Genomic DNA, 25,171 nt, shown 5'->3' on the forward strand with positions numbered 1-25,171 from the left:
CACGTGATTGTCAGCTGTGGCTGCGGGACATTCCCTGACGTCATCGGCACGTGACCTGTCACATGCCCGAGGGGAGGGGCTTCTGTCCACAGAGATGGACAGCGCAGATGTGTTCCTATATATAGGGTGTTATATATATACCGGCACTTCTGTGATGATGTGGGGAGGACACTCTGCCCCCTGCTGGTGTGATGATGTGGAGAACACTGCCCCCTGCTGGTGTGATGATGTGGGGAGGACACACTGCCCCCTGCTGGTGTGATGATGTGGGGAGGACACACTGCCCCCTGCTGGTGTGATGATGTGGGGAGGACACACTGCCCCCTGCTGGTGTGATGTGGGGAGGACACACTGCCCCCTGCTGGTGTGATGATGTGGGGAGGACACACTGCCCCCTGCTGGTGTGATGATGTGGGGAGGACACACTGCCCCCTGCTGGTGTGATGATGTGGGGAGGACACACTGCCTCCTGCTGGTGTGATGATGTGGGGAGGACACACTGCCCCCTGCTGGTGTGATGATGTGGGGAGGACACACTGCCCCCTGCTGGTGTGATGATGTGGGGAGGACACACTGCCCCCTGCGGGTGTGATGATGGGGGGAGGACACACTGCCCCCTGCTGGTGTGATGATGTGGGGAGGACACACTGCCCCCTGCTGGTGTGATGATGTGGGGAGGACACACTGCCCCCTGCTGGTGTGATGATGTGGGGAGGACACACTGCCCCCTGCTGGTGTGATGATGTGGGGAGGACACACTGCCCCCTGCTGGTGTAATGATGTGGGGAGGACACACTGCCCCCTGCTGGTGTGATGATGTGGGGAGGACACACTGCCCCCTGCTGGTGTGATGATGTGGGGAGGACACACTGCCCCCTGCTGGTGTGATGATGTGGGGAGGACACACTGCCCCCTGCTGGTGTGATGATGTGGGGAGGACACACTGCCCTCTTTGGCACCTTTATGAGGGTGCAGGATCTACAGGCTGCACTGTGACATGAGGTGACTGAGCTGCAGGACGTCCGTGTGATCTCTCGTCCGGCTGTTCTGTGAGGGAGGACCGGCCTGCAGCCCCGAGTGTGACCCCGGCCTGACGCAACATTACATCACACATGCAACATTACATCACACATGCAACATTACATCACACATGCAACATTACATCACACATGCAACATTACATCACACCGTCCTGATGGGTTATTGAATGTAACATACAGCAAAACCTCCCGGAATTACAGAGACAACGACCGGCACCACCAGAGCGCAAGGGAGAACCAGGGGGAGGAGCCTGCCGCAGATACAACAGGGGTGACAGCACTGCCCTTAGTTGTGAGACCTTGACCTGCTCACCGGATCACTTTCATTTTCATAGGATCCTGTTTTTCCTTTTGCCACCATGAACACTTCCCTCAGATCACATGGGGGGCAACCACTGGGGTCAGATCACATGGGGGGCAACCACTGGGGTCAGATCACATGGGGGGGGGGCAACCACTGGGGTCAGATCACATGGGGGGGGGCAACCACTGGGGTCAGATCACATGGGGGGGGGCAACCACTGGGGTCAGATCACATGGGGGGGGGCAACCACTGGGGTCAGATCACATGGGGGGGGGCAACCACTGGGGTCAGATCACATGGGGGGGGCAACCACTGGGGTCAGATCACATGGGGGGCAACCACTGGGGTCAGATCACATGGGGGGGGGGGCAACCACTGGGGTCAGATCACATGGGGGGGCAACCACTGGGGTCAGATCACATGGGGGGCACCCGCACTGTCCAGAACACAAACACCAAACTCAAGGGCCTCCAGCTGTTGCAAAACTACAATTCACCACTGCACCAATACACATTGCTCCCCCTGTATAACCCAACACCACACTGCACCACTACACACTGCTCCACCTGCATAATCAAACACCACACTGCACCACTACACACTGCTCCACCTGCATAATCAAACAGTACACTGCACCAATACACACTGCTCCCCCTGTATAACCCAACACCACGCTGCACCACTACACACTGCTCCCCCTGTATAACCCAACACCACTACACACTGCTCCACCTGTATAACTTAACACCATACTGCACCAATACACACTGCTCCATCTGCATAATCAAACAGTACACTGCACCAATACACACTGCTCCCCCTGTATAACCCAACACCACTACACACTGCTCCACCTGTAAACCAGCATCACACCAATACACACTGCTCCCCCTGTATAACCCAACACCACACTGCACCAATAAACACTGCTCCACCTGTATAACCCAACACCACACTGCAACAAAACACTCTGCTCCACCTGTAAAACAGCACCACACTGCGCCAATACACTCTGCTCCACCTGTAAACCAGTACCACACTGCGCCAATACACACTGCTCCACCTGTAAACCAGCACCACACTGCACCAATACACACTGCTCCACCTGTAAACCAGCACCACACTGCACCAATACACACTGCTCCACCTGTAAACCAGCACCACACTGCAACAATACACACTGCTCCACCTGTAAACCAGCACCACACTGCGCCAATACACTCTGCTCCACCTGTATAAACCAGTATCACACTGCAACAATACACACTGCTCCACCTGTAAACCAGCACCACACTGCGCCAATACACTCTGCTCCACCTGTAAACCAGCACCACACTGCACTAATACACTCTGCTCTCCATGTAAACCAGTATCACACTGCAACAATACACACTGCTCCACCTGTAAACCACCATCACACTGCACCAATACACACTGCTCCACCTGTAAACCAGCACCACACTGCACCAATACACACTGCTCCACCTGTAAACCAACACCACACTGCAACAATACACACTGCTCCACCTGTAAACCAGCACCACAGTGCAGAACTCTCCATAACCCACCTGGCAGAACACACATCCCAGCACTGGCTCCCTTCTTCACTCAGTCTTCTACTAGTGGCGGTTACTCCTGATCTTCTCCTCGCCCTTTTCCCTCCACTTACACATTGTCCTGAAGGAGGTTCCTCAGCAGCTCCTTCTTTTGTACTGCCGCCTAGGTTAAGGACCTGGATCATGGTCATGTGACTATGCCATCACAGGTCCTTAACCTCCTGTTAGTATAGAGCCCACAGTAACACTTCAGGGCTGTCATATCAGTGGAGTCTCTGCTGTGGGTCCCTGTGGGGGACAGTCAGGGACCCCGCGCCTCTCATCTGGCATGTGCACGGCTACTCTATTCACACTTACCCCCTATCCTATGTACAGTGACCCCCTATAGGGAATGGTACGACGGCTGCACATTGTATCTGCAGAGGAAAAGGATGGAAAACAGAACAAATAAAAGACACATAGAAATCTTTATTATTAATAATGTTAAAATGCAGTAAAATATAAGAAAGATATAAAACAATATATACAGCGATATCCTCCAGCTCATTCCTCTTTCAGGGCGTACATGATATCGTCCTGGCTGACGTTGATCCTCACTCGTAGGAATATGTCATTCCGGCTGGATTCCACTAGGAGGAGCCGGATGTTCCCGAGCTGTCCACATATGGTCAAGGCTTCCGACATGGAGGGCGGCTGCACCCCGTCTATCCTGCAGAGGGCAACGTACTGATGATAGACCTGCAAAGAGACTGCGGTGAGCATCTGCCCATACAGCAATATAACAGACGTGGCAGTGGGGAGCCTCCGCCCATACAGCAATATAACAGACGTGGCAGTGGGGAGGCCTCCGCCCATACAGCAATATAACAGACGTGGCAGTGGGGAGGCCTCCGCCCATACAGCAATATAACAGACGTGGCAGTGGGGAGGCCTCCGCCCATACAGCAATATAACAGACGTGGCAGTGGGGAGGCCTCCGCCCATACAGCAATATAACAGACGTGGCAGGAGGAAGCCTCCGCCCATACAGCAATATAACAGACGTGGCAGGAGGAAGCCTCCGCCCATACAGCAATATAACAGACGTGGCAGGAGGAAGCCTCCGCCCATACAGCAATATAACAGACGTGGCAGTGGGGAGGCCTCCGCCCATACAGCAATATAACAGACGTGGCAGTGGGGAGCCTCCGCCCATACAGCAATATAACAGACGTGGCAGTGGGGAGGCCTCCGCCCATACAGCAATATAACAGACGTGGCAGTGGGGAGGCCTCCGCCCATACAGCAATATAACAGACGTGGCAGCGGGGAGGCCTCCGCCCATACAGCAATATAACAGACGTGGCAGCGGGGAGGCCTCCGCCCATACAGCAATATAACAGACGTGGCAGCGGGGAGGCCTCCGCCCATACAGCAATATAACACATGGCAGCGCGGAGCTTTATGCACCCTTCAATCCTAAAGTTCTCAGAAGTGAGCTGCCCTTTTATTGGGGGGTCAGGAGCCTCCTATGTCTACACTGGGTTTCTTGAGTTTTCTAGGATTTCAGAGGCGATGGCTGTCCGACGTGATCTGTCCCGACGTGATCTGTCCCGACGTGATCTGTCCCGACGTGATCTGTCCCGACGTGATCTGTCCCGACGTGATCTGTCCCGACGTGATCTGTCCCGACGTGATCTGTCCCGACGTGATCTGTCCCGACGTGATCTGTCCCGACGTGATCTGGTCCCACGTGATCTGGTCCCACGTGATCTGGTCCCACGTGATCTGTGCTTTGCACATGGGCCGCGACCTTGCGCGGGAGCGAACGCTGCTGCTGAATCTTCCTACACAGAATAACTTTTATAGAATCCTAATTATTCAGTGTGAATTATTAATCTGCTCATTTCTGGATAGAAAACGTCTACGCCTCGGGCTGTAACAGCCTCTATATCATCTGCTGTATTGGGGGCCATTCACACAACCGTAGTGCTGTGCACAGGCAGGACTATGGACGGGCAGGGGATACGGGCACATTTGTACGGACCTGCAACCACGAATCACAGCCCCAACATAGGTGTGTGTATTGGGCCATAGAAACTAATGGGTTGTGTGAAAGGAGCCTTACAGATTTATAGGGGCATCTATCATACAAAAAGTTCCATGGCACTCGACTGGATGAGAGGGGTGCCAGCTCTCCGCACTAGGGTCCAAGAAATATATATTTATAGACACACACACCTACCTGTTGAAATGTGGCTTCTTCAAGTCCAGATCTTCTAAATTCAGCAATGACGGCTTTTAGGAAGGCCTGCTCCTGCACAGAGGAACTCCTGAGGAGAAACATTCACAGCGGGTTAGTGCTGCACCTTGTGCTCTACTCGAGCCTATGTGATTCCTAATAGATTTGTAAACCGTTTCATTAACAACCAGAACACAACTCCTTACCCCCAAAAAACAGCTCTAAAGTCTTGGCCACTAGGTGTCTCCCTTCCCCTGCAGTCCACTGCCTGTCGTCAGGGTAAATCTGTCTCTATATACAGCCAGATCAGGACAGAACATACGTGTAGTGAGCCTGGCATGCTCGAGTGTGCAGCATTTAATTGGCTGCAGAAGTTGGATGCCGGCCTAGGGAGCCCAAACAAGGATACGGTCTATGGTTGGTTACAAAGTGCAACAGTAACTTCTGCTCCTCCCCACACTATCTATAGTAATGTACTAATGATCCTCTAGCACTGCGCAGCCTGTTCAGTCATAGCAGAGAGGAGTATGTACTATGATGGCCAGAGAGGGAAAGAAAGTCTAGGTATGAGTATTACTGGCAAACAATCCAGCTCTGGTCCTATGCCCTGACATGTAATAGCTGTGCACCATGGAAGGGGATCAATAACAGCAGTGACAGCCCCTTACTATCACTCTAAAGGGTTACTCTAACAAAACAAAGCAGATGTGTATAATTCTTTTGAAACAAATAGGTATTCTATAAAGTGGTTCTCCAGGATTAGATAAACATGGCTGCTTTCATTCATAAAACAGTGCCTCTCTAGACCTCAGTTTGTCTGTGGTATTGCAGCTCAATACCATAAAAGTGAATGGAGCTGTGCTGTATTACCGCACACAACCCAAGGGCAGGTGAGGAGCAGTTTTATAGGGAATAAAAAATCTGCTCTGCTTCTCTAATCTTGGAAAACCCCTTTAAGGCTTTTCAGAAGCATCACAGCTGGATAAGGTCTGAATAAGATCAATGTATTATAGAGGTTTTCCCACCATTGGAAGTGATCATATATCAAATTATACGCCATCTGCCTTTGATCTCCGTGCTTACTGCCCATGTACAAGGGTTACCTGATGGCCATGACATAGGGAGAGGAGAACATCTCATCCAGGGCCTCCATCACATGAGGCATTTTCACTAGAGACCATTCTCCCTTCTTGCTGGAGAACTCACAGATCTCCGTTGCTCTGCGACAGATGTCCAGACATCGGCGTGCATCACCAGACAGAGCCGCCACCTGGAGAATTTCAATGAGAAGGTTACATGCACTTGTAGTCAGGCTTATTCCATGGAAGGCAAACAAATGAGCCGGAATCTGCTGGGCTTCTCTTCTAGTAGAGCACTATGCTGGATGGCAGAGGAGTCTCCACGTGCATGTACGGGGCGTATAAGTGTTCAGTCATCGCTTTCATGACATACTGGCAGATATCCTCTGCACAACGATACAGGATACAGTCTGAAATGCTGCATTCAGGTATAAAGAAATCCAGGAACAACTCTCTGGTAGTTTCTCCCACCCTGCCGGTCCCCACACTCATACAGAGGGCGACCGATCAAGCAGGTCTGGTGGGGAGAAGACCCTGAAGGCTGCTCCTAGGACCTGGAGGGCTATTCTTCATTTATTGATGAATGATAGAACTGGCCAGATTTAAAGACCAATTGTTCATATACAAACACCTTTTCTACACTACATAGAAGGATGCAAGGGTCTTCTATGGTACTAGCTCCACCTACTGGACTAGGATACATTTATTCAGACCTGCAGCTCTTCAGTTGTCACAAAACTACAATTTTAATAAACTAGACAGATTCTGTCTGTCAGGGCATGATGAGAATTGTAGTTTTAAAGCAGCTGGAGAGCCGCAGACTTTGGGAACACAGATGTCTAATGCAGCTGAATTGTGTCAGGCACTCACCTTTCTGGATACAAGCTGGATGGCATCATCCTCAAACGCCTTGACATGATTTAGCCTGGAAGTGATGATCTGTTGGAGCTGTTTGTGGGTGTACGGCTGGAAGGACATTCGCGTAAGACCCTAAAATAGCAATGCCTCATTATAGACTAATGGCTTCTTATTAAACTTCCAGAGATGTTAAAAAACACAGGTAACAATCCCTACCAGCCGGCTGGCCACCCGATTCATCATTATTCTTTCAGGCAGATCCATTGTGTTCGCTATTGCAAGGACAATAAGTTTTGCATGTTTTCTTGTGGGCCAATCAAACAGACTGTACATAACGTTCTGCTTCCTGGTCCAAAGCAAATCCAGCTGGAAAAAAGCACAAAAGATTACAGGTAAGGTAAAATTAGACCAAATCTGCAAACTGCTATGGCACATTATGAGGGGTCATGGGGACCGGGGGGGTTCTACTAAGGGGTCTTAGACTACAGTGCACAGTTCTGTTATTTCCAATGCAGCCTGAGCCACCTGCGCTGCTTCCCCTCCTTGGAAGTATAAACATACAATGATGCTGAAAGCCTCCTCACCTCATCTACCAGCAGTACGGTGGTCTCCCTATTTGAGGCTGGGGTACTGAATCTTTTCTCCAGTAGTGCGGCAGCATGGTCCGCGGTGGCCTTCTGTCCAGTTAGAAGCTGAAAGTACACAATAGAAATGTCACACACAAACCTCCATGACTTCTACACATCCTTATACATATTGTAGCTTTTCTTTCCTTGCAAAGTTACAACTTTTCTCACCTTTAATACTTGCACATAGGCCTGATGAGGGTCTGTCAGCTTCATGCCGTTGATTTCAATAAACTGGAAAGAAGGTAACTCATCGTCTTCAATAGCCGCCTGCAGACTGCGGATCACCTCATGCACTGTTGCAGTTTTCCCCGTGCCCGGCACTCCAGATATGTACATGCAGCTAGAAAGAATATAAAATGACATTATCAATCCATATCTATACACAGAGTAACATCACAGCCATTGACAAACGTATGATGAACAAACTAAAAGGGAAAGTGAACTGTGAAGTAGGTTCTCAACGTTAGAGGGCCTTCACCTACAGGCATCCTTAAAGGGGCTGTCAGATTATGAGTCCTGTTAACTAACCTCCACAGAGACCACCTGACTGTGGAGGACCCAGAAGCTTCCTCTTCCTTCCATATACAGTAAAGCTTATACTGTCCCCTATGTCAGGGCTATTGCATTAGTTTGCACAGCCTAGTCAGGAACCCAGCTAAATTGATGCTACACATGCAGAAGTTAACCTACCCTCCGGTCCCATCCAGCAGTTTGCTTTCTACGAAGTTATATACATCCTGGTACTCCTGCTCCCTGCAGGGCAGAGATTCCGGCACAGCAGAGACATGAAGCCTGTACACACAAAACATGGATTAGATGTTTGGATAGCACTGAATACCAGGGATATCCAATGCTGTACGGAAGTGTGACTGCACAATTACGTTCACAATAGATTTTTCCATTGCACATTTAGTAGAAATTCAGAATGGCTGCTCTATCAGCTTCTGCACCAAGAAGCGACCAATCTTCTAGCTAGACTTGTAGCTCCATTGAAGTGAAAGGGAGCTGGAGCAGTGATACCCCACACAACCTGTGGACTGATATGGGACTGTTTTGGAACAAAGCAGCCATGTTTTTCTACTTCTGTGCAACCTCTTTAAGCAAACGGGAAAACAATCGACAGGAAATCTTAAACAGTGTATCTGCACTTGGCCTCCACTTGTGAACCAGAAATGACATCTTACATAAGATAGCCAACGCTGGAGGCCTTACCTGATGCGAGCCTCCTCCAGCACATTAGCAGGCTTGTGTACCGGCTGGTTCCGTTCTGGGATTTTGGGTGTTGCGACATGAGAAGCTTTAGAATTCGGCTAAAGAAAACAAATACTCCATTATTGCCGTCATATAAATGGCCATAGAACAATGACAAATACTGAGCTTGATGGCTGCCAAGGAGTCAGATTTAAATGGTTCCTTCTATCAAAAGGTTGCAGGGTGGGAACATAGGACGTTATACTTACCTGTCCACGTGCCTCTGCAGTACACCATCATCCTGTCAGCCTCCATTCTCCTGTTTTTCTCCAGTTTCTGTCATGACCATCTATCCGTGGGCAAGGACTACCAGCTTGGTCAGTCAGTGACTGCAACAGTGTCCCACCCAGTCACTGACTGGATGGGCAAATGTTTCTTAGCCAAGTTGTAACATCACAGCACCATGAGATCCAGTAAGCCGGGGGGAGGCGCGAGTGGTGCTGCTACGGTTGCACAGGGACGGGCAAGTAGAACTTAACGTTCTCACTCCTCCCCCTGGATTTTTAAGTTTAAGCCAGAGTTTTTCTTTTGGTCCAGTGCCTCTTGCTATACATTCACACAAGTCTAGTTATGATAAAAGAAAGACCTGGGCGGCTCCTTTGACTTGCACTGGAAATCCATCCAGGTCACGTGACGCAGACTTTGGAGAGAAGGCGCCATTCGGCTACTTCTCCTTAAAGCGACTCTGTACCCACAATTTGCCCCCCCAAAACCACTTGTACCGTCAGCTGCTTTTAATCCAAGATCTGTCCTGCGGTCCGTTCGGCAGATCTTGGATTAAAGAGGTTATCCAGCGCTACAAAAACATGGCCAATTTTCCCCCTACTGTTGTCTCCAGTTCAGGTGCGGTTTGCAATTAAGCTCCATTTACTTCAATGGAACAGTTTCAAAACCCCACCCAAACTGGAGACAACAGTAGGGGGAAAGTGGCCATGTTTTTGTAGCTCTGGATAACCCCTTTAAAAGCAGCTATCCGAAGGTACAAGCGGTTTGGGGTGTTAGATTGTGGGTACAGAGTCACTTTAAAGAGAGACTGTACCCACAATCCCCCCAAACCCCTTGTACAGTCAGATAGCTGCTTTTAATCCAAGATCTGTCCTGGAGTCCGTTCGGCAGGTGATTCAGTCATTGTCCTAAAAAACAACTTTTAAACTTGCAGCCTAGAGTATTCATGCCCTAGGATTGCGACACCCCTCTGTCCTCCTCTACGCCCTCTTCCTCATTAGGAATGCCCCTAGAACAATTTCTCCTATTCCTAACCTGTGTGAACACTGCACATGAGCCGGATCGTAAGGGCACCTGTGCAGTGTTCAGACAGGTGAGGAATAGGAAAAATCCCGCCCAGGGGCGTTCCTAGTGATGAGGACGGACAGAGGGGCGTTGCAATCCTAGGGCATGAGTACTCTAGGCCACGCCAATTTGACACAGGACTGCAAGTTTAAAAGTTGTTTTTTAGTTCAATAACTGCATCACCTGCCGAACGGACGCCAGGACAGACCTTTGATTAAAAGCAGCTATCCGAAGGTACAAGCGGTTTTGAGGGGGTAGGGGTTGAAGGTGTCAGATTGTGGGTACAGAGTCACTTTAAACCCTTGGGCTGTGATCTAGCAGGTGTCAATATCAAAATGATATAAAATAAAATTTCAAGAGAATGACTCTTACTCTCACTTACTGTTTTATTTGGTGTCCTAGCCGAGGATTTCCTAGAAGAGGTCGGTGTCCTGGGCGTAGTCAGCCTTCTTCTTGCTGTTCTCTTTGGAGATTTTTTATCTTCCTTTTCTGCTTCTTCATCATCATCATCATCATTATTATTATCATCTTCGCTGCTACTGAACACTTCAGACCCTTTGAGGGGTACAAAGTCTGCATCTTCATCCAGGTCTTCAAGATTGCCCTCTGTAAGGATCCTGGGAAAGACAAAGTCATTAAATCACAACTATCCAATACAAGGCCATTAGGAGTCATGCGCTCATTCAGAGTCAGCATCGTAAGCAGCTGCTAATTTAGCCGAGATCACAATCCCTTTAATGGTGCGTTCACACCTACAGGATCTGCAGCTGATTTTCTGCAGCAGATTTCATTTAAATAACTGAACACCGCATCAAATCTGCTGCAGATCTGCTGCAGATCCTGTAGGTGTGAACGCACCCTAAAGCAATACTTACTTCATCTGTCTGCGGATTAAACTAGCAGATACTTGTGCAGATTTCCTACGTGAACGGGGTGTCTGCGGCTCCCCACTGTCACTCCCTTCTGATGGCCTGTCAAAAAAGCATAGCAAGATTTCAGCTATTAACACAATATCACAGAGCTATAGGGAATGTTCCCATATTGTGGAATCAAACAAATCTCCTCCCATAAGCTGGAAGTGCAGGGATTGGCCGGGGGATGAGGGAAGCATGGGAGCGGCAGAAGAAAAGTATGCTGCCCCCTTGCTCAGATTTCATATAGATTTACTGGATAATTTCCCTGTGGATCCAGGGACTGATTTACAGCAGTTATTCTCTGACTAATTCCAAATAAAGGGATTAGAAAAACATGGCTGCTTTCCTCCAGCTACAGCGCCCTCTCCTGTCCTCCAGTTTGAGTGCAGTTTTGCAGCTCAATTCTATTGAAGTGAATGGAGCTGAATTGTAATACCTCATACAAACTGAGGGCAGGGGTGGTGCTGTTTTTTTTGCATTTCATGTTTTGTTTTTTTTGTTTGTTTTTTTTAACTCTAAAAGAAATGTTAAATCACCTTCTGGAAGAAATAGTAACTTGCTTTGCAGTGGGATTCTGTTTCTGTGGGGTTTTAGACTTCACCTTTTCTCCCTTTTCTGCAAGTTTCCTTCCATTGACGACTTCAGTTCTAGAGAAAGAAGAACACAAAGAAAATTCTGATTTAAAGCAAATGTACCACTAGGGACATCACTTTGTTTTTTTACATGAATAGACTGGCGCCGGGGATGCCAGGTTCCAGCGCATGGCACCATTCTATTCCCGGGCACTGGCCGAGCATGAGGCACTGGAGGCAGACTAAACCACCCAAGGGTGACAATCTCCCCTATGTGATGTGGCTCCACTGATTGTAATAGAGCCGAGGGAGGAGGCAAATTCACCACACTGGGGGGCCGGCCCCCAGTGCCTTCTGCGGGGCTGGTGCTTGGGTATGGATTGCCGCTGAACACAGAAACTGGGTGGAAGAGTAAAAAAATCCCTGCGCCACCACTGATCTATTCATGTAAAAAAAAAACCACAAAGCAATGTCCCTAGTGGTCTATTTGCTTTAATAGAAATCTAAACAGAACTAATTTTAACCCCTTAAGGATGTGACCAAACTTGGTATTGAATGTTGCATTGCACCTTCATTTTCTTGAATTTCCCGTTTCCTTGATTTGGTTTTTATTTCTATATTATGTGTGTCATAACTTTACAGAGAACCTATCCGATCCCATGCCAGCCGCAGGGCAACTTTAGATCAGCCATGTGTCCAGTCATGGGGGAAGAGACATGGAAGCCTTCAGTTACACTCCCCCAGACTATCCCGATTGAGCGATCAGTGCAAAGAAAAGCCTTGTGAAGGTTCAAACAACTGCTGATCACAGAGCTTGGCGGTGGTTATCGTGAATCTATAACATGGATGTCACTAACTAGTTATGATACTTGTAGCTTTCACCTACTGAGATTTCCTTGACTTTTCCTCTTGAGGTGGTTTTAGAGGGGTGAGCTTCAGGCGCACTCTGCTACTCGGCAGGTCTTGGATATCTCCAAGTGGAACAAAGCAAGAGTCTAGAGACAAGTCCTCATCCATCAGTATCTTCTTCGGAGGAGAGTCTGGGAGTCCAGAGAAAGCAACTCGACGTTTGGGAGCCGCTGGTCCCAGAGTCTTAACATCATCCGGCAGGGAATCTCTCTCAGACGACAACCTGATAGACTTCGGTGGGCCTAAAGGGGAGAACGCAAGTACACAATGTGAATCCAACCACTGATATTTTACAATTGCCGGCATTTCTGTAGATACAGTTAAGCAACTTTATCAATTCTTCCCACCACTGTTGTTAAAGCGTTCTTGTTATTTATAAAAACTTGTGACTTGTCCAAAGTTTGGATCCGTCAGGGTCTCACTGCTGACACCTCCACAGATCAGGAGTACAAGTGGGTGTTCAGTAACCTGAAGTGCAATGCTCAGCTGCACAACATGATGGGTGACTGTTTTTCAACCATCATACACTGTATGGTATAAAGACACTTTACAGTAAATTGTATAAATATCTGTACCTAACATAAAAAACGAACATCACACAACATACTGTTGAGCTGCAGCTTTTTCCTGGCCCCCGGGGTGCCGGTCCCATTGGGTATCCTCTGTGCCCCCCTCTCTTTGCAGTGGGAGCTTTTAGAGGCAGAATGTCGGGACTCTATCTCCGTATCCTCTTTCGGTGCCCTGGTAGCGCTGCGGGTGATCAGTCTGTTGTCCGTTGCTTCTTCCTCCGTTGTATAGAACTGGGGCTTCGGTAACGTTTTATCGGACACGGGTCCGTTCTTCACAGTGCTCCCCAGTTTCCTTTCAAACAGACTGGAGGTCAATGGCTGGAATGTCTTTCCATTCCAGGATAACTTCACATACAGGACGTTTCCAGATTTCGTTGCCTCAGGAAAAGGATCCTGAGGCTTCAGCAGCATTACCTAGGGAAACATTAATTACATTACTATAAGTCTTTTCTATTCAACAAAAGTTCAATACTAATACCAAGTGTTCAGTAACCGTATAACCACATAATGCGACTCTTCCTTACTGTCTTTTAATATGTCTCCTGCTTTGCAAAATTGCTTATTGCATTCTGGCCCTTTTTTCTCACCGTATCTAACCACTACTCTCTGCATGGTGGCCGGGCTGTGACGTAACTCTGTGGAGATCTTCGGGAGCGGTAAGTATGTTTTTAACCCCTTCTATGACTCCCTTTGAAGTCTCCTACACAGCTCCGGGGCTTGTGGATTATCCCTGGAGGTGTGTGTATTCTCAGTGGTAGGCACAGTGATGCCAAACAGATTCAGCTCAGCTCTCTGCGTCCAGTCGCTGCACAGTAAATTAATGTCGCTGCAGCCTGTGCCTGAGGCTGCAGCGGCGTTAATTTATGATCGAGGATAACACAGCGCGGCAGGTCCCTACTATCAGTGATAGCCGAGGAACCGCCGCAACTCTCAGCACAACAGCAGCATATATAGGGCTCCAGACAGAGAATTCTCCCTCTAGAGGGAGAATTCTCTGTCCGGTGTCCATCGGGGCTGATGGTAGCCATGGAAAGTGGAAGCCTCAGGCTTCCGGTTTCCTAACTACGGAGGCCGGCGGGGGGAGGGAGGGCAGGCGGGGCGCATAGCTGTAAGGCTCTGCCCCCTCCCCTCTCTCCCCTGCCGCAACATTGTGACAGAGGCAGGGCACAGAGGAGAGGGGGCAGACATAGGGACATCAGCTTATGGGATCATTATGATCCCATAAGCTGATGTCCAAAAACGACCTGGGCATTGATGCATCAATGACCCCAGGTCGGGAAAGGGTTAAGGTTGCATTCACACGTACAGGATCTGCAGCACAGCTGTGTTCAGACATTTAGTTACATTGATATCTCTTGCGGATCCTTTACGTGTGAACGCAGCCTAAATAACAATTACACTTTAATTGTGCACACTTACTGACAGCCTTTAGTACAGTAGTTCCCTAGTGGTGACGTATGCACAACTATAAGTACTATACTATTCTCAGGTATCACTGTTACCTGGACAGTCCCGATAATGGTCTCAGCATCGATGTCGTTCTCACAGGTACGGACATCATACAAGAAGATCTCCTGGGGATGTGGATCTCTCCCAAGTAACTTCCTTTTCCTATATGGAACTTCCTCATAGCGCAGAAACCACTGTACGATGGCGTGCTTGCTTGCATTTTTTTCTGCACCTGAAGAAGACAGTTTGTAAATGATTGAGATCCGTCCATTCCTGTCACACAGGCTATGAGTAAGATGGGCCATGCGGCCGGTCCTGTCACACAGGCTATGAGTAAGATGGGCCATGCGGCCGGTCCTGTCACACAGGCTATGAGTAAGATGGGCCATGCGGCCGGTCCTGTCACACAGGCTATGAGTAAGATGGGCCATGCGGCCGGTCCTGTCACACAGGCTATGAGTAAGGTGGGCCCATGCGGCCGGTCCTGTCACACAGGCTATGAGTAAGGTGGGCCCATGCGGCCGGTCCTGTCACACAGGCTATGAGTAAGGTGGGCCCATGCGGCCGGTCCTGTCACACAGGCTATGAGTAAGGTGGGCCCATGCGGCCGGTCCTGTCACACAGGCTATGAGTAAGGTGGGCCCATGCGGCCGGTCCTGTCACACAGGCTATGAGTAAGGTGGGCCCATGCGGCCGGTCCTGTCACACAGGCTATGAGTAAGGTGGGCCCATGCGGCCGGTCCTGTCACACAGGCTATGAGTAAGGTGGGCCCATGCGGCCGGTCCTGTCACACAGGCTATGAGTAAGGTGGGCCCATGCGGCCGGTCCTGTCACACAGGCTATGAGTAAGGTGGGCCCATGCGGCCGGTCCTGTCACACAGGCTATGATTAAGATGGGCCATGCGGCCGGTCCTGTCACACAGGTTATGAGCATGGTAAGCACAGCAGGAAGCACAGCAATGTTTATGGCCACGTCACGCATGTAATAAGACAATATATGTTGTGTTTTAGATATACGTTGCATGCTGACGGTTGCACTACTCACCATCGTCATAAAGTTCTTTCAGTTTTGCCACGAATGGTCTCTCTTCATCATCGCCTTCTATTAAAACAAAGTCCCCAGGAGTTACTGTGACTTCTTCAGTTCCACTTGACTTCATAACCAGCCCCCTGGAGGAGAGAAAAATCCACAAGACAATAAATACTGCTCTGCCGATCAGCTACCATGACAAGCCTCCACGGTATAGTGTACATGACTGTGCCAGATTCCTCCAAATGCACAGAAAGAATAGTTACTGACTGGTCGCAGCCTGTGTGGTTAAGAAGTGACTGGTGTATATTCAAGTTAAACATCTCCATAACTATGGAGTCAATCAACTGGTATCAGGAAGTTACAGATTCCTATTGTACTTCTATTTGAGATTCTAGAGTCTTCCAGTACTTATCAGCTGCTGTATGTCCTGCAAGAAGTGTTGTATTTTCTCCAGTGTGACACAGTGCTCTCTGCTGCCACCTCTGTCCATGTCAGGAACTGTCCAGAGCAGGAGAGGTTTTCTATGGGAATTTTCTGCTGCTCTGGACAGTTCCTGACATGGACAGAGGTGGCAGCAGAGAGCACTGTGTCAGACTGGAGAGAATACACCATTTCCTGCATGACATACAGCAGCTGATAAGTACTGGAAGACTGGAGATTTTTAAACAGAAGTTACAAATCTACATAACTTTCTGAAAACAGATGATATAAAAGAAAAAAAAATTGGCCCCTTTAAAATGTCACTGTCATATATAAAATAAAAAAACATGTCAGAAACTGGCCTGGATTTGAAAGTTGAAACCCCCACTGATCACTTGAAGGAGCAGAGAGAAGCACTCCAGTAATCACTTCTCTTCTCACTGCAGAAGCCTAACTCTACAGAAAGTCAATGGAGCTGTCTTCAGGCACAAGGAAGGAGGCAGGGAGAGAAGGGCTTAGCCAAGCTCTTCTCCCCACTCATACTAGTGACTGGTCGGTGTCTCAACATTTAGACCCTGATCAAAACTATTGAAGTTTCCACATGATAATTATTCCGAGTAATGGGGACCTAAAGCCGGAGGTGGCCCAGTCCTTACAAGTAGCAGATACTCACTCATAATGGAGATGTAAGACTTTTCTGTCCTTGAACACAGGTCTCCCGTGCCAGCTGTACAGGCGGTGCCTCCTCACCCGGGTGTAATACTTGGTCATGACGTCTGCAGAAAAACACAAAGAGACAACAATTCTAAAATACATGTTATGATACATCAGCGGTGGAGAATCTCTACAGAACAGCGAGTATAGAATAAGAGGCCGTCCTGACACGATGGGCCGCATGGGGGGGGATAGTGGTTCTATATACTCTGAAGCACTGGTTAGATGACGATGTGAGGGGACGCCATCGCACTCACCAAGACAGCATCAAACTATTATCGTCAGCCATGAATAAGGGTTTGTGCCGCACTGGAAACACGCTGGGGTTCACTATATTGTGACCAATAAACAAGGACGTTGTTACTTCACTAGATGAGAGGTTGTACAGATCCTAAAGACCCCTGGATATCTGCAGGTTATGGGTGCATACACGTTACAGCCAACCCTGCAGATACTGGCCGACATGTCTGACTATCCAGTACGCACATGGCTGTCTATGAAAAGAGGGACTGGGCGCACTAAATTCTACAAGTGATGGAAAACACGTGCGCGCTCAGATGAGAGGGCGGAGATATAGGACGACGATGGGGCTGATCACTACATGAAGCAGACGGCAACCTTAGTGTCCAGGACCATAAGGGCGATGCCAGCACCTAACATGGCAGACGGACCATCAGTGGGTGCCGGATAGTGGGAGGCGCCGTCGCCATCTACGGGAGGAGCCGTCGCCATCTACGGGAGGAGCAGTCGCCATCTACGGGAGGAGCAGTCGCCATCTACGGGAGGCGCCGTCGCCATCTACGGGAGGAGCAGTCGCCATCTACGGGAGGCGCCGTCCCCATCTGCGGGAGGAGCAGTCGCCATCTACGGGAGGCGCCGTCCCCATCTACGGGAGGCGCCGTCGCCATCTGCGGGAGGCGCCGTCGCCATCTGCGGGAGGAGCCGTCTCCATCTACGGGAGGAGCAGTCGCCATCTGCGGGAGGAGCCGTCCCCATCTGCGGGAGGAGCCGTCGCCATCTGCGGGAGGAGCCATCCCCATCTATAGGTGACAGTGAGCAGCCACATAACCGCCCACATTGGCCGATCACCTATATCTATACATCGCTATGGCAACCACTTTCCTATCATAAGATTGTATTGACAGACAGAACTCTCACTATAGAGATTACATAGAGAACTTTGGCCCTGTTCCTTACAGGGGCCCCTCACACATATCACTACATCCATCTATAACATTACAAAGTTGTGCATAGAGAGTTTCCCAATAGGCAGAGTGTGCTGGGACTTGTAGTTCTCCCCCGGTATAGCAGCCCCCACACTCACCCTCCGTCTCGGCTCCTCCGCTGCAGCCGCACTCTCCTTCCTCACACTGTCTCTTTACTGAAACTTTCCCGCCACTGACGTCACCAGGTCCAGAGGGCAGTCCCGTAACCCGGAAGTGGCTTCAGCGCTGCCTGATGACGTCACTGGGCCGGGCCGGAAGTACCGTAAGCGCCGGCCAAGATGGCGAACCGAACGGTGAAAGACGCGCACAGCGTCCACGGGACCAACCCGCAGTACCTGGTGGAGAAGATCATCCGGACCCGCATCTATGAGTCCAAGTACTGGAAGGAGGAGTGCTTCGGCCTCACCGGTGAGTGGCAGGACACAGCCAGAGCTCCATTCACCCTATAGATGTCCCCCAGTCCGGCTGTGAGCCCCATAAGACGCCAGGCAGTGAGTGCCGGCACTGGTCCTTGTTGTTGGTGTCTGTTCACAGGCAGCGGTTTTTCTGTGGCTCCTCTATGCGTCTCTGTGCGGTTTACAGCAATAATCACATCCCAGGTGCAGCACAGGTCAGGTATGCGTCAGTCCGCAGTGTGTGAACACAACTCAAAGCCCGCACCCCAATCATTAACCTCAGATACAACCAGGAGAAGCGCAGCACTGAGCGCTTCTCTCCCCAGCTCCATTGTAAGTCTATGGAGCTCATCTCCTGCTGACTGCTCTGACTGATCAGCAATGGAAGTCATACAGACCTTGTGTAGCAGCAGCTTCAGCAGTGCCTGGCCTCCTGCCCCCCCTGTATATACCGCAGCCTGGCCTCCTGCCCCCCCTGTATATACCGCAGCCTGGCCTCCTGCCCCCCCCCGTATATACCGCAGCCTGGCCTCCTGCCCCCCCTGTATATACCGCAGCCTGGCCTCCTGCCCCCCCTGTATATACCGCAGCCTGGCCTCCTGCCCCCCCTGTATATACCGCAGCCTGGCCTCCTGACCCCCCCTGTATATACCGCAGCCTGGCCTCCTGACCCCCTGTATATACCGCAGCCTGGCCTCCTGCCCCCCCTGTATATACCGCAGCCTGGCCTCCTGACCCCATGTATATACCGCAGCCTGGCCTCCTGACCCCATGTATATACCGCAGCCTGGCCTCCTGCCCCCCCTGTATATACCGCAGCCTGGCCTCCTGCCCCCCCTGTATATACCGCAGCCTGGCCTCCTGCCCCCCCTGTATATACCGCAGCCTGGCCTCCTGCCCCCCCTGTATATACCGCAGCCTGGCCTTCTGACCCCCTGTATATACCGCAGCCTGGCCTCCTGCCCCCCCTGTATATACCGCAGCCTGGCCTCCTGCCCCCCCTGTATATACCGCAGCCTGGCCTCCTGCCCCCCCTGTATATACCGCAGCCTGGCCTCCTGCCCCCCCTGTATATACCGCAGCCTGGCCTCCTGCCCCCCCTGTATATACCGCAGCCTGGCCTCCTGCCCCCCCTGTATATACTGCAGCCTGGCCTCCTGCCCCCCCTGTATATACCGCAGCCTGGCCTCCTGCCCCCCTGTATATACCGCAGCCTGGCCTCCTGCCCCCCCTGTATATACCGCAGCCTGGCCTCCTGCCCCCCCTGTATATACCGCAGCCTGGCCTCCTGCCCCCCCTGTATATACCGCAGCCTGGCCTCCTGCCCCCCCTGTATATACCGCAGCCTGGCCTCCTGCCCCCCCTGTATATACCGCAGCCTGGCCTCCTGCCCCCCCTGTATATACCGCAGCCTGGCCTCCGGCCCCCCCTGTATATACCGCAGCCTGGCCTCCTGCCCCCCCTGTATATACCGCAGCCTGGCCTCCTGACCCCCCCCCCCTCTATATTCCGCAGCCTGGCCTCCTGACCCCCCCCCCCCCCCCTATATTCCGCAGCCTGGCCTCCTGTCCCCCCTGTATATACCGCAGCCTGGCCTCCTGAAATCCTGTATATACCGCAGCCTGGCCTCCTGACCCCCCCCCGGTATGTTCCGCAGCCTGGCCTCCTGACCCCCCCGGTATGTTCCGCAGCCTGGCCTCCTGACCCCCCCGGTTTGTTCCGCAGCCTGGCCTCCTGACCCCCCTGTATGTTCCGCAGCCTGGCCTCCTGACCCCCCCGGTATGTTCCGCAGCCTGGCCTCCTGCCCCCCCCCTGGTATGTTCCGCAGCCTGGCCTCCTGCCCCCCCCCTGGTATGTTCCGCAGCCTGGCCTCCTGACTCCCCCGGTATGTTCCGCAGCCTGGCCTCCTGACCCCCCCGGTATGTTCCGCAGCCTGGCCTCCTGACCCCCCCGGTATGTTCCGCAGCCTGGCCTCCTGACCCCCCCGGTATGTTCCGCAGCCTGGCCTCCTGACCCCCCCGGTATGTTCCGCAGCCTGGCCTCCTGACCCCCCCGGTATGTTCCGCAGCCTGGCCTCCTGACCCCCCCGGTATGTTCCGCAGCCTGGCCTCCTGACCCCCCCCCCCCCCTGGTATGTTCCGCAGCCTGGCCTCCTGACCCCCCCGGTATGTTCCGCAGCCTGGCCTCCTGACCCCCCTGTATATTCTGCAGCCTGGCTGGATGAGACCTGGAGAGAGGTGCCGGTCCCAGAGGAGCGCTCCATAGTAATCAGACATTTACGACCTCTCCTGTGCATGTTACATCCATGCTCCAAATGGGAGGACGCCTTAAATACAACTTTCATTACAAAAAACTTCTGACATCTCATAGAGACCTCATAGAGACATGGCAAAAGTTTTGATTGGTCCGTGTCTGAGTGTTCACACCTGTACCGATCGGGAGAACGAGCGAGGAGAAGAGCAAGGCTGCGGTTAGAAGAAAGAGTCGCGCTAAAAATGAAAAGTCAGACTCAAGAGGAGGAGGAGCAGCGCAGTCTTCCCCCGGCTCACACTCCCGATTGGTACGGGTCAGAACCCTCAGACACGGACCAATCAAAACTTTAGACTTGTCTCACTCTCTGTGGCGTCATTATGGCGTCATTATGGCGTCTCACTCTATGATCTCTCTGTGACGTGTGAAATGTTTATTGTAACAACAGCGACATTTTAAAACCTCATCCAGCTGCACTGAGCAGAAAGTTCCCAGTGTCTGGACGCATAGAGAGAAGCCCCGCTGCTTGTGTTCTCTCTCTGATCCCATGTAACCTGTCTTCTCTTCCCAGCTGAGCTGGTGGTGGATAAGGCCATGGAGCTGAAATACATTGGAGGAGTGTATGGAGGGAACATCAAGCCCACGCCGTTCCTGTGTCTGGCCCTGAAGATGCTGCAGATCCAGCCGGAGAAAGACATCATTGTGGAGTTTATAAAGAATGAAGACTTCAAGTGAGTGAAAGAGAAGCGGTCAGACTGTCGTAGTTATCGCCGCTTTAACAACTGGTCAGCAGGTGTGGACTCTCCGCAGTCTCCATGATCAGCTGTATAGACACTGCATGGCTCTTGCGCGCTGCAGCCTTGTTGGTGTACATAAGAGCCGGTGGCTGCGGGCGGTGGTACTTGGATGTTGTTTACACCGAGCTATTCACTGAACTCCTCCTCTTCCTAGGTATGTCCGTGCACTGGGCGCTCTCTACATGCGGCTGACCGGTACCGCCAGTGACTGCTACAAATATCTGGAGCCGCTGTACAACGATTACCGCAAGATCAAGACTCAGAACCGCAATGGAGGTAATTACTAAGATTTGCCCTGTATAGCAACACATCCAGTTCTCATGGCCGCCAACAGGTCGTGTGTGAGGATTTCCCTAGTATTTCACAGGTGATATATAATTATATTTGGTGCATCAGGTAGTATCACGGGTAATATTATACCCATCAGGTAGTATCACAGGTTGTATAATTATATTTGGTGCATCAGGTACTATTATAACTGTAGGTTGAGAACATAATACCAAACATAACATAATAAACATAATAACTTGTATTCTTCTTTCTAGAATTTGAGCTGATGCATGTAGATGAATTCATAGACGAGCTGCTCCACGCTGAGCGAGTCTGTGACGTCATATTACCTCGCCTACAGGTACGTCTTCACCTGTAGTACTTCAGCTATTTACTGACCTTGTGACCACATATAACCTGCCTGGTACATGTATATAGTATATACTGATAGTAGACCTTGATAGTCGCCCACTGAGGTATCCGTGTGTCCAGGGGCCATTTGCACTTCATTTCAAAGGCCCTTAGTATAGTAAAGATCCACTGTGACCGGGTATAGCCATTAGTCAGCGTTCTCAGAGCCGACCTAAAGGGAGTAGTCACCACCCAACACCCCTGCCTAAAATCTTTGCCTGTTTTGTACCACAGACATGTACCAAGAATTGAGCCGTACTCTGCCATGTAAAGGGGTAGTATTGTGTAATCACGTTATACATATGGGTATGCGTCATGTATAGTCGCCTCCGTTTCTACGGACCATTGTTCTTCCCATTAATCACCATATCACAATGATTATCCTATTAGAAACGTTATGTGCTGGAGGAAACGGAGCAGCTGGATCCCCGGGTCAGCGCTTTAGAAGAAGATATGGATGACGTGGAGTCAAGCGAGGAAGAAGAGGATGAGGACGATAAGGTTTGTGAGATCAGGCGGGGGTGATGGGAGGACGGGAGCCTAAAACCATCGGAGTTCCCTAATACATGTGTTGTATGTGTATGTTTAGGACTGGTTTATAAGACCAATTTATCGGGAAGATGAGGGAGGTTACCGGTTAGCTGCACTGGTTGGTGACTATTAAGGGAACTTTGGCGAAAAATCTTTTTCTTATAAAGTAACTGGTTTCAGAAAGGGGTACTCTGGCAAAGTTTTTTGTCTTTTAAATCAAATGGTTTCAGAAAGTTATATAGATTTGTAATTTACTTCTATTTAAAAATCTCCAGTCTTCTAGTACTTATCAGCTGCTGTATGTCCTGCAGGAAGTGGTATATTCTCACCAGTCTGACACAGTGCTCTCTACTGCCACCTCTGTCCATGTCAGGAACTGTCCAGAGCAGGAGAGGTTTTTTATGGGGATTTCCTGCATTTTAAAGGCAGGAAAACAAGCAAACTAGATCGCTAAAACAGAGAGATGACCTTTGTCCACTTTTTGGCTACAGGGCAGAGATCCTACTCCAGATCATCACAGACGCAGCTACAGAGACTTAGACCGACCACGGAGATCTCCCTCACCTCGCTACAGGAGAAGTCGCAGCCGTTCTCCAAGAAGGTAAAGTGCATTATTAGTCTCATGTGGCCTCACCTTCACCAGTATGGATGCCGGCAAGACCCCCTCCCCCCTCGTGATCTCATCATCGGTGGGCTCCATGTTAAGAAAGATGGATAGACCTGTTCTAAGCTTTACTTTTAGTTATTCTTCCCCAGGAAATACTGAGTTTCTCACTTATGATGTTTTCCATTTCAGGAGAAGCCGATCCCCTAAGAGAAGAAGGTGAGACCTGTACTGATGCGTTTCCCTTAGTCTTCATGTTTCTATTTCCTTAGAAGTATTAGCAGGAATAGTAGCTTCCTGTATGATTTACACTGCTCTATACCCACAGTCCTTCTCCACCCCGCAGAGAACGACACCGCAGCAAGAGTCCGAGGAGACACCGCAGCCGATCGAGAGAGAGACGTCACCGATCCAAGTCTAAGTCTCCAGGTTAGGAATGACTGATCTTTATAATGCTTCCTTAAAGGGGTTTTCTGGGATTCCTAGTGCCGTCCTGTCATCTATGGAAAGCTAAGCACTATTCTGTTCCAGAAATCCCCTTTAATGAACAATAATGGCTTGGTGGACATTTCGGCACTTGACAGAATATCTTAATAATTTCTACCCATTAACATTTGTCTTAACAGGACATCATCGAAGTCACAGGCACAGAAGCCACTCCAAATCTCCAGAGAGGTAAATCGACTTCATTGGAATATCCTAAAGATTCGGACGCTGTGACTTAGCTTCCCTGTCCTTACAACAAACCTCTGAAGTGTTATATCGACGTATCAGAAGTTTGTTGTATCGGTCGTGGTCCGTGTGCTGAGACCCCTGATGATCACTATACAAAGGGGCAGAAGCGCTTAGCTTTGTGTGCTTTACCTCTTCATCTGTCTCACTGCTAAAGCAGCAAAAGACAGGATTTATAATGAAAGCCTATGGAACTTGTGGCAATTGCGTCTACTAGAAAATTCATAGACTCCATTATAATTCTGTCCATTCCTCCTTTAGCAGTTAGAGAGGAGATAAAGGGGCAGAGCGCACACTGCTAAGCGCTTCCTCCCCTTTGTTCTGGCTATCAGTGGGAAGTCTTAGTACCCGGTCCCCACCAACACAGACTTCTGACATGTGGCTTTAATAACACATCAGAAGTTTGTTGTAATGACAGGTACACTTAACCTGTAGTCACAGCTGGAAGATCAGGTTGCTGTGGACATGTCTCAGACCAGCAGTGTTCTGTGCATGAGCCCCAATAAATAGAATAGGGCCTTTGCACAGAACAGGATGCATCCTTCATCACCTCATCTTTCGGTGTGTGCTATGACTGCATGCTGATGTGACCTGCACCCTTTAAAAATTAGAAGACGGGTCTGGGCATCATTGGTTACCAATTACATCCTGGTTAGACCAGTGTTTGATTTTGATTTTTAGCAGGAAATCCCTAGAACTTAGTGCAGGTTTGGTTAGTGCAGGTTTCCTTGCAGTTGGATGTGGATTTTCCTCCTGCCTGCCTGCTACCAGAAAGACGACCACAGTCTTGTGCTGGATAACCATCATATTTTCCTACATTTTATTTATAGGTCGAAGAAGAGTCACAAAAAAAGCCGCCGTGGGAATGAGTGAGCGGAGGATATTGGGGGCGCTGTTCCAGGACCTTTTGTATATAATAGGCTCTCCTTTGTGGCAGGTGACCCTGTCGTTATGTAACACATGATGTTATTTGTTCAGTCACTTGTTTTGTTAAGGGACTTTTTAATAAAATAAATTTGTCTTCACTGTTGTCTGTACAGTTGTCATCTGTGCATTAGGTGAGAAGAGTTAAAGGGATTATCTGGGCTGGGGGATCAAACTGCTGCCCTCCTTCTCCAACTACAATTCCCATCATGCCTGGAGAGC

The 25,171-nt window shown here is 50.1% G+C and overlaps 2 protein-coding genes across 3 annotated transcripts; one reads left to right on the plus strand and one right to left on the minus strand.

Annotated features, from left to right (window-relative positions):
* Positions 1–3,351: 3,351 nt before the first annotated feature.
* On the minus strand, positions 3,352–18,243 carry ORC1 (origin recognition complex subunit 1). Its single transcript, XM_069981614.1, has 18 exons — positions 18,134–18,243; positions 16,769–16,871; positions 15,688–15,812; positions 14,695–14,873; positions 13,231–13,606; positions 12,601–12,865; positions 11,679–11,789; positions 11,104–11,199; positions 10,611–10,845; positions 8,900–8,997; positions 8,378–8,479; positions 7,856–8,027; positions 7,643–7,750; positions 7,275–7,424; positions 7,071–7,190; positions 6,225–6,391; positions 5,125–5,212; positions 3,352–3,638 (listed from the first exon to the last, which is right to left on the minus strand). Exons 2-18 carry the CDS (start codon positions 16,864–16,866, stop codon positions 3,444–3,446), a joined length of 2,685 nt encoding a protein of 894 aa, XP_069837715.1. The 5' UTR covers positions 16,867–16,871; positions 18,134–18,243; the 3' UTR covers positions 3,352–3,443.
* A 17-nt stretch (positions 18,244–18,260) lies between these two features.
* PRPF38A (pre-mRNA processing factor 38A) lies at positions 18,261–25,055 on the plus strand. Of its 2 annotated transcripts, none has more exons than XM_069981617.1 (10): positions 18,261–18,443; positions 21,252–21,411; positions 21,632–21,753; positions 22,023–22,108; positions 22,549–22,659; positions 23,181–23,290; positions 23,486–23,512; positions 23,640–23,722; positions 23,920–23,968; positions 24,856–25,055. In XM_069981617.1, the coding sequence occupies exons 1-10, from the start codon at positions 18,314–18,316 to the stop codon at positions 24,896–24,898; spliced, it is 921 nt and encodes a 306-aa protein (XP_069837718.1). In that variant the 5' UTR covers positions 18,261–18,313; the 3' UTR covers positions 24,899–25,055. The 2 variants fall into 2 exon arrangements, with proteins under 2 accessions (XP_069837718.1, XP_069837717.1); XM_069981616.1 differs by having other exon boundaries at positions 18,263–18,443; positions 23,622–23,722.
* The last annotated feature ends 116 nt before the right edge of the window (positions 25,056–25,171 follow it).

Source organism: Dendropsophus ebraccatus, chromosome 8, assembly GCF_027789765.1.
Source record: "Dendropsophus ebraccatus isolate aDenEbr1 chromosome 8, aDenEbr1.pat, whole genome shotgun sequence".
In the NCBI taxonomy this organism is placed as follows: domain Eukaryota; kingdom Metazoa; phylum Chordata; class Amphibia; order Anura; family Hylidae; genus Dendropsophus; species Dendropsophus ebraccatus.

Bases quoted from the DNA above. Each gene is read 5' to 3' on its own strand.
- ORC1 (XM_069981614.1), bottom strand. From the start codon at position 16,866: ATGACCAAGTATTACACCCGGGTGAGGAGGCACCGCCTGTACAGCTGG. The intron at 12,866-13,230 runs GTATGTTGTGTG...TCTCCCCTTTAG, and splicing joins GAAAAAGCTGCAGCTCAACA to GCCCACCGAAGTCTATCAGG. The intron at 3,639-5,124 runs GTAGGTGTGTGT...GTCTCTTTGCAG, and splicing joins AAGAAGCCACATTTCAACAG to GTCTATCATCAGTACGTTGC.
- PRPF38A (XM_069981616.1), top strand. From the start codon at position 18,314: ATGGCGAACCGAACGGTGAAAGACGCGCACAGCGTCCACGGGACCAAC. The intron at 18,444-21,251 runs GTGAGTGGCAGG...TTCTCTTCCCAG, and splicing joins GGAGTGCTTCGGCCTCACCG to CTGAGCTGGTGGTGGATAAG. The intron at 23,969-24,855 runs GTAAATCGACTT...TTTTATTTATAG, and splicing joins CACTCCAAATCTCCAGAGAG to GTCGAAGAAGAGTCACAAAA.